This window comes from Sebastes fasciatus, chromosome 4 (assembly GCF_043250625.1).
Source record: "Sebastes fasciatus isolate fSebFas1 chromosome 4, fSebFas1.pri, whole genome shotgun sequence".
Classification (NCBI taxonomy): Eukaryota; Metazoa; Chordata; class Actinopteri; order Perciformes; family Sebastidae; genus Sebastes; species Sebastes fasciatus.
Genome location: NC_133798.1, coordinates 12,448,849 through 12,457,836, shown reverse-complemented (window position 1 = coordinate 12,457,836; position 8,988 = coordinate 12,448,849). Strand labels below are relative to the sequence as shown.

The window sequence follows — 8,988 nt, the reverse complement described above, 5'->3', positions numbered from 1 at the left end:
AGGATCAGCTGATAATTCTACTTCCTGCGTTCGACGCAACGTTCTCCTGTTGACGTGATGACGTCTGTGGTCAGCTGACACAGTCGACCGAGAAATTCGGCATTTTTAAACGTGCTCATGTTGTCAATGAGATAATCTGAAATTAATGTAAAGCAAGAAAGAACAAAACTCTTTCAACTTTATTGTTGTAATAAGGCTTGTATTAAAAGAACCCCCAATTATTTAATTTAATTTAATTTAATTTAATTTAATTTAATTTAATTTAATTTAATTTTTATTTTTATGTAAAATTGTCATATAGGCTATATTAAGCCTAAATTATATCTATTCAACTATGTTTTGTATTTTACAATGCTCCTATACAATATATTTGAATAGATGATTAATGATTTTATCCTTTTCTGAAATGCTGTCATTGTTTTCTATATGAAATTTAAATAAAGTTTAGGTGGGAAACCAACCAAAAACAAAAATCAACATCACAAACAAAAAACAAACAAACAAACAAACAAACAAACATATAAACAAACAGATCCTTTGACAGGTATCTATCTAGCTTCTTTGAGGTCAAGGCTTATCAGCTACTGTTTTTGTTGTTGTTGTTTTTTCAAATACATTAATGTACACTATGTTAGTGTTCTGTGTTTAAAATTATATTTAATAGCATCTTCAACCTTAAGTATTGCTAAGTCTATTATTTTGTCAGTAAGACTATAGCCACATTAAAGGAGATAAGTCAATTAAAACTGACTATTTTACAGTACTTCTATATTGTGTATTTCTGAATTAGCAAATTTGGAGATCCCTAGAGCTAAGCAACTTTTGACCACAAATGACCTCTCTCCTTTGTAAAGTAACTTTTTAGCTTTTAGCTTGTCTCGTCAGAAGCTACCTTCCCCCTTCTCACTGAGGAGGGCTTTGTGTTGGCTTCCATTATATATATAGTATATGAAAAGTTGAATTTCCCCTGGGGACCAATAATGTGTTGTTGATGTAATAATACCATTATGAATTGATTATATCTTGTATTGTTCATCTGAATCTGCAGAGTAACTAAATATAGTGCAGTGAATACACTATTTGCATCTGAGATGTAGAAGTATAAAGTAGCAGAAAATAAAAATACTCAAGTAAAGTACAAGTACCTTACTTTCCACCACTGTGCTGGGAATATTGTGATATCACTAAACTCAACAAGAATTATAAGAGTGTAAGTTGTTCCACTCTAACAGGAGAAACAAAACAAATTGGAAAGAGACATAGATGTCAATCAAGCACTGCAGTCACCACACCACACAGTCCTGACCACCCGTGTAGTCGGAGCTGTGTAGGGTCTTTAATGACAGTGATGTACCTGTTTCAGTGCAAAGAACAGAACCAAATGCAAGAATTCATACATGTTTATTATGAAAAACATCCAACATTTTGAATTGAATATGTCATATTTCAGACTCCTCCGAGAGGACAAGCTCAACCCTAAACAGAGGGAAAGACAGACCACACAAACAGGAAGGAGAAACTTGGGGAGTGTGTACAAGCCACTAAATATCACAGAGTTCTTCTTTGGATCTTGAAATTAAATCAAAGTATAAATAACTTAAACAAATAAAGAGATAAACAGTTTAGATTAAAAAAAGAGAAAGAAAATGTTTGTTGTTGATGTTTTTGCCTTAATGCCTGCATTAAGAAAATTGCGGGATGAAGTATCAACTAAGGTGTTTACGTGGGTAACCACCTAAATAATGGTATAATGATACATTGGGTGGGTGTAGTGGGGACAGGGTGGTAAACTGTGGTCACTTCTTAACTACAACCTAGCAATTCTGTCTTTTACAATCAATCCCTCGCTAATGTTTCTTAACCTGAGCACACTGTTTAAATCCAAAAAGATATAGTTGAACTACAGAGATGGCAGGAGAGGCGTTATGTCTAAGATGTATCAGGTTGATTGGCCATAGATTGATCTAGCTGTACAGAAATAACCGATTAATTCATAACTTACAGATTTCCAAAAACATACAGTGAGCCTGGGTGTCTCTGACTGTCCACCTATACATCTCACCTCTCATTGTACTGGTTCATACGCTCTGTCAGTTCCCACTGATTGCACCACCGTCTACATTGTCGGAATCATGTGACTTCCTGGTATGTACTGCTGACTTCTTTTACACTTCAAGTGAAGAATTGCTGAGACCCTGCTTGATGGAAACATAACAGCCACTGTTCATGTAAATCTAGGACAGCTTTCACCACATGTTCCACATGTTCTAATGCTTTCCTCTGTCCCTCCAACCGCCTCACCTCCTCATTCAAAGTCTTTAATGCCACTTCACCATAACTCTTCAACATAATGATATCAAACTCAGCCGAGACACACAAATCCACCACTTATCACACTGAACGTGCCCTCAGACAGAAAGTACGTTTTCCACATTCTTCAACTAATTTAGCACCGAGTCACAAGGCTAGCTGACTTTGCAGGATCGGTGCGTTCTAATAAAAGTTAGAACATTTAGGCTTTTCTCCCCAGTCTCACAAAACTCAGTGGGAAAAACATTAACTAAGGCTGCCAAGGAGAAAGTTAATTCCCCGACCTCAGGTTATCTGAATGAAGTCCTCCCATGCAGTATTCAAATGTCAGGATGAAAATCCTGCATTGTTTTTTGTTGTATCCTGAGCTTGATGATTTGGCCTGGTGTGTTTTTTAGAAACTTGACACATTTGTTACCATTTCAGCTTTAACCGTTCCTTTTAGTTCTTTTGTATCTTGAGGTCTTTTAAAATGATAAAACCTCTCTGTAGCTGGTCTGGCTGGGGTCGTATCATCAAGTTTATCATGCTGTTTGAGCTTTCAATTAGCTTTTTATTTTAATTTCAACTATTGTTTTGAGCAACAATGTTTCTTCACTGTAAAACTTCTTGTAAAATGTTATAAACACACTTTTCGATGGATAGAAAAATCACCTATTTTTTTTTAGCTCATGTAAAGCTCACCAAAATTCTTAATAAGTCAGACTGAGGAAAAAGAAAAGCACGAATAAACAAAAAGATTTGTCTTGGTTATAATAATTATAATAAAACCGTTGAGTGCACTACACTGGAAAATGAAATGAGCTTCTAGTTGTACAGTATAAAAATAAAAGGGCTTGAGTCAATCCACATTCAATGTATTTAACCCAGGAAGTGGATTTCCTTAAAAAAACAAAACAATAAAAATAACATTCATAAAAGGAACACGTGAAACAATGAAAATGTAAAGCAACAAAAGTCCTCAAAACTCCCAAAATGTCTGGAGATCTTTTGTAATTTTTCGTTTTTTGTAGTTTTCAACTACATAAAATAGCCTACCGCTGCTACTACTAGTTCATAACAATGTTGAAAGATGAACAAAAATTAATACATATACGGAGGTGAGAAGTAATATAAAAAGTAAACATCATGACTTTCACACAAACAAAACGATAAGATAACAAAACATACCATTTCATTACACAAGTGCTGTAAAAGGACAGGGAATAGTATTTAGACTGCATTTAAGCTTTTACAGTCCTTCAATGATGAGGGATATCTGGGCGATTGATCGATCAATAGATGCATTCCAACTACATTAGTTTGGTACCGTAGACTGTACAGTCTATGATCTGAGTCAATATTTCTGTAGTAGAATAGACACATGCAACTGATGTGTATGGTGTGTTTGAAGAGGTTGTGAGCTTTTCTGAGAACATCCATTTGAATTTTAGAAAATCCAAAATCACAAAACATAGTTTTCACTGAAACAGCAATGCACTTAATTCTAATGGTATAAGTCCACAGGGGCGTATTTTATCGTATCGAACCAACATGCCGGCTCGTTTGGAAATTTTCTTCTCGTATATCACGGAAAATGTGTTTGAGAAATGTGTTTCTGAAAACATTTTAGAAATAAGCCATGCAGTTGCTAAATTTGGCTTTATTTTGGATCAACGTTTAATTTAAAAGTTTCCAGGGAATTTTCAGATGCAGCGAGTCGCGTCGGACGCCCCTGATTTGCATAAAGTAGCCTATATCTTAACTATATGCAAATGAGGAGCGGCCAAAGGGCCGCCACGCTACCAGAATGCATTGCACAGCTGTGGAAAGGACGGAGACTGTGGACATGTACCAAAAAGAAAAGGGGCCAAAATGAGGGTCACCACCTTCATGCACGAGGTTGAGGTTCAGTTTTGCCTGACAGTCATACTTGGGTGACACATCCTGGTTAAAAAGATGTTTTTGTGCTTTGTCGAGCATGCTACTGTCTGGGTCCGCAGCAAGAGCACACCTCAATTTGGCTTTGCAATAACATAGCCTTGAATCACCCAGTTATTCCTCATCATAGCACTGTAAAGAGAGTGCTCTCACGTTAAATAGGCGGCATATAGGAAAACAAAAGAGAACATAGGTAAGCCTGTTTGGTTTCATGCATATAAAGAAAATCCATGTGGAGAACAAGTCTGATTGTATCACATAGTGCAAAACCCCTCAGAAGACAAAGGACATTTGAATCCCCACTCCCCCTACCCCCACCCAACGCACCCCCTCCCACCCACAAAAAAACCCTATCATTTTCTGATTGCTTCCAGAGCCAAAAATAGCAGAGTTTGTAGCAGTTTTCTTTGTTAACCGTCCTGCCTTGATGTTGTTGCTACATAACCTGTGATTCAATAGTCATGGGCAGAGATCATGAATATTATAGTACAGTAAACACTTCTTAACCCTACAACCTGGCATAATTCTCTCCTCCCATCTACCCACTTTTTGAATGAGTCTAGTTTCCCCGTCTCCCATTCCCTCCCTCCACCCCCCTCCCTCCCTTTCCAGCAAAGTGAACTTTGGTCTAAGAAAACAGCAGGTTTCAGGAAGTGAGCTAGGTATAGTTGGGGTTAACAGGGGCATGTTCACAAATGGGAAGTGTTGAACAACACTGAACAATGCAGACACGATGGTTTTCGTTTTTCCCCCACCGAACTGTCAACACCTCACCTTTGATGCATGCTCTTCTGGTAATCCTGACACCAATAAGCCCCGACTGTGACCCTGAGCCAGACAAATCTCTCTTCTCGCTTCTCCTTCTAGCTTCTGTCTTTCCTCCTCCTCCTCTCATCAATGGCATCTACACCCCCTTACAATCCTCTTCCTCTATTTTCAACATCTTGTATTATTAGAAAATATACTTTCGGTACTTGAATCTATACCCCTATCCATCAAATAATTTAAGACCTGGACAAAAAATATAGAAGTCTTTGACAACTTCAACTCTGGATGTGTCACATTTGCAATATAATGCTAATTCCACTGCTCATGTTCCTTACTCTGTATTTAAATATGTTCAACTACTTTTTGCCCAGGTCTGTTGTGTCCTTATTTCTGTAAATCCTTCTATTTTAGGGCTTGGTTCACTTTCAATTAAATCAATTAAGGAAGTTTATTTTCTTCTACGTTAAAATATGTAACAAATGTTTGGCATGTGGAAACGATGATATCAAACCTGTCATGAAATAATAGTGAACAATTGGTCAACAACTGCAGTTTCAGTTGACTTTTGTTTTCTTCAGTTGATTGTATTGAAAGTGAATGGACAGCCAGCCCCTGGTTTTCTTCTCTTCCTCCTTCCACTACTTCCTCATCCTCTTCCTCCTCAGCGCATCTTGTGTTCCATGTCAGCGTTGGCCATGTTTGAGCCAGGGCTGGGGTCCTGTTGTCGTCTGGACTGGGGAGAGAGAGGGATGGAAGGATGAAAGAGGGGGAGAAAAGAGTGATGGAGAGAAGAGAAGACAGGAAGAAGGATGTGTGAAAGATAGCAAGAAAGGGATCAAAGAGAAAGAGACACAAATTAAGTACAGTTAACAGTTGCATACATATGGTTACCTTAGATTTTTCTAGTTTCATATGATGCCAGTATCTTCACAGTAGCTTTAAAACTGAACCCGCTACAACCTAAAAATTGCAAGTTGCGTTAAAGAAATGAATTTGCGTTAAAGAAACGAATTTGCGTTAACGCGTTATTATCGCGGTAACATTGACAGCCCTACTATAGACACATAATTATATATGATTACAACTACATTATACTGCGTTATGAAGTATTTATTGTTTTTAAACCAGGTATGGATCCTTTAAAGGAGAAGTTCAAATTGTTAAACATTTAGGCCTAGTCTGAAATCACATACTATGCACTACATACCCAATATGTGTACTATCGTTCAACATACTTTTGTGTTAATAAACAGTAGTATGTATCTTTTCGGACGCACTGAGCAGTTATTTATGTTTTCACTTATCTGACATAGCCTTCTGTTTTAGAGTACTAAATAATTAGTATGGAATTTCGGACCTTAAAAACCTTAAAACGGCCTTATATCTGCTTACCACAACTCTAGTGTGTTATAAACCATCTACATGTTATTAATTAACTGCTCATGAATGCTATAGGTGAGTAAAAATGCTACCTCCTTAGGATATTGAAGGTAACCAACAAATGTGAGAACAACTGTTCTCAGTTATTCTGCAACTACAGGCTGATGAGGGGCCAACAAAAGAGAAGTTGCAGTTCCACAAACTGGCACTAGAGGAGGCCAGAGAACTCTCTGACGACAAGGCTCGGTGCTGCTGTTTATACACTTTACTGATATTGATATTTTAGTCAAGGTAGCTGGCAGACAGACAGACAGACAGGCAGACAGACAGACAGGCAGACATGCAGGCTGTCTGACACAGATAAACACACACACACACAAACCAAGTGGATCATTAGGTCATCATTAGAAGCCATCAGTATGACAAGACTTTTAAATATATTTCATGACTGGGTGTGTTTGTGAGCCCGTGGCATGACCTGCTCCTGCTGTTAAAAAAAAATAAAAATACTTGTGGTTATATGTTTACACTTCAGTGATAGCTGAGGGGGATTGGGAGGGGGGGGGAGGAAGAGGGGGAGGAAGGTGATAAAGTGTGGGGAGAGGTGAAGCAGAGAGCAGGGCAGACAGAAATGCAGACAGAGATAGTAAAGGGGTTGCTTAGTTCAACTGGAATGTAGTTTGTGTCATCTCAATGACTCACCATAATAGCAACATACACAGTCACATGCACACGCACATGCAGTATGTCATACTACCATTTTGACTCCAAGCAGCCAGACTGACTCCAGTTTCTGTCTGTCTCCTCTGGGAAGCGTGCTGTTGCTTTATCAAAATTGCTGCTGTCAGATACAGTATGTGCAGCTAAATTGGGACCTGATGTGGTGTCACAACAAACTTCACTCTTAATTGTTCAATTGCCATTGAATTCATAGCAATGTGAGCTCTATGTGTGGCTATCTGAGTTTTTGTTTCTTTTTTTTACAAAATGATTTACTTCTGGTATGATGCAGTTGTTCCCAAACCTGTTCTGCCTTGCCCCAATGTGGAAGTTGAAAAATAAATGGTAGTTATATTTTGGATGTGACTAACAGGTTTGCCTAATGAGCATCTCCAGTTTGTCTTTTTCTTCCTGTCAACAAATCTGTCCGTTTTGTCCTTTAGGCTACATGTTGTTGCTAGCAGCGGAGCACTCTTTTTTCCTTTATTGTTCCCAAATGAATCTGATTCACAAACGACAGATATTTTGACTTGTCATAGCAGGAAAGGTACAGGTGGAACTAATAACATTAACAGTTTGTTCCAGCAATTATTGCAATGGCATGCAACAGTTAGTCATGTAATTAGTTATGCCTGTGTTTGACAAGTCAAAATGTCAATGAGAGAGGCCCGTTCAACTTAAAGGTGCTGGACGCGAAATTGAGAGCAATTCTATTGCCTCCACGCGGCTCTCAACATGCCGACGGGTGAGCCGGCGGCTCGCGGCTAACGGTGTTAACAGCGCTAACAATGCAAACAACGGTGACAGTGCTGACAGAGCTAACAGTGTTTATCTGAGGGGGAACTGAACGGTGGGCGTAACGCATGCGCGACGACGACATGGGTCAGCGTTATCAGCGGTAACAGCCGTATGAGGGTAGTGTTTAGAAGGGATCCCGCAAGTTGGGGAAACTCTCGTGAGATGGTTAAGGTTAAAGCATTGATCTCAAAGAGTTAAGGTACGATAAAGGTAGGATAGGTCGTCGGGCAGCGAGTCTTGTGAGAGTTTTTGCAGATCTCTGATGAGATTTCGCAATGTGGGTTACCTACTAGACACGACCCCGTATGAGAGCAGTGCAGAGCGGCGGCCGTGACCTAGCCAGATGACCATACTCACATGCACTAACAAGCACTAAGGAGCACTAAACCGTGCGCGGCCGGCTCGGCTATGTCAACAAAGCAAGGAGAAGCTTGAATTACAACACACACAGAGGGAGAGGGACTTCATTCTCTGCTCAGGTAGACATTACTTCACTGCATTATTAATGCTCTGAATGTCGAATAGAGAACATTTAAAAGGACCAATATATATATATATTTACTGTAATAAATCATAAAGTGAACATGATATGTCATCAGAGATTAAGGAAACATTCTCCAACAACAACGCTACAGCCAGTATGTTCCCCTTTGAAATTTTCATTCCGGTCCGGAACGTCTGTTTTTGTTTTGGCCGGTGTGATCCCGTCCACTGCCCATTTCAACACCCCGTTGCCACATATGAAATAAATTGGCAGGCAAATACGGCCTTCTACAGCCATGGAAGCCAGCAAACAAACTGGATCAACAGAGATAACGTAACATTAGATTCTACTCAACCTGTAAAGCCTCGGCACATCTCTCAGTGGTCCGTGTGCAGCTGGGTTATCAAGGCAGAGAGTATTTGAGACACACAGCCGGTGAAGTGATTCTGACTACTGCTGGCCAGAGGCTAACGCTCTCATGCCTAAAAGGTAACCCTCGAATTGTGAAAAATGTGCACAAACTGCTAGCAATTTCACCAGTGGAGCGGACAGGTGACGGTTCCAATGTTTTGAATTTGGACTGCTGTTACCCATCTTAAACACTAGCT

The 8,988-nt window shown here is 39.2% G+C and overlaps 1 protein-coding gene across 7 annotated transcripts in view; it reads right to left on the bottom strand.

Annotated features, from left to right (window-relative positions):
• Positions 1–1,278: 1,278 nt before the first annotated feature.
• Positions 1,279–8,988, bottom strand: part of cbfb (core-binding factor subunit beta) — a 45,496-nt gene continuing 37,786 nt past the window's right edge. For 4 of the 7 annotated variants that reach the window (XM_074632020.1, XM_074632026.1, XM_074632019.1 and 1 more), the window contains one exon: positions 1,279–5,731. In XM_074632020.1, coding sequence (XP_074488121.1) covers positions 5,660–5,731 — 72 coding nt within the window. In that variant the 3' untranslated portion in view covers positions 1,279–5,659. The remainder of the gene's footprint in view (positions 5,732–8,988) is intronic. The other 3 variants (XM_074632022.1, XM_074632021.1, XM_074632024.1) reach the window with 1 other exon arrangement.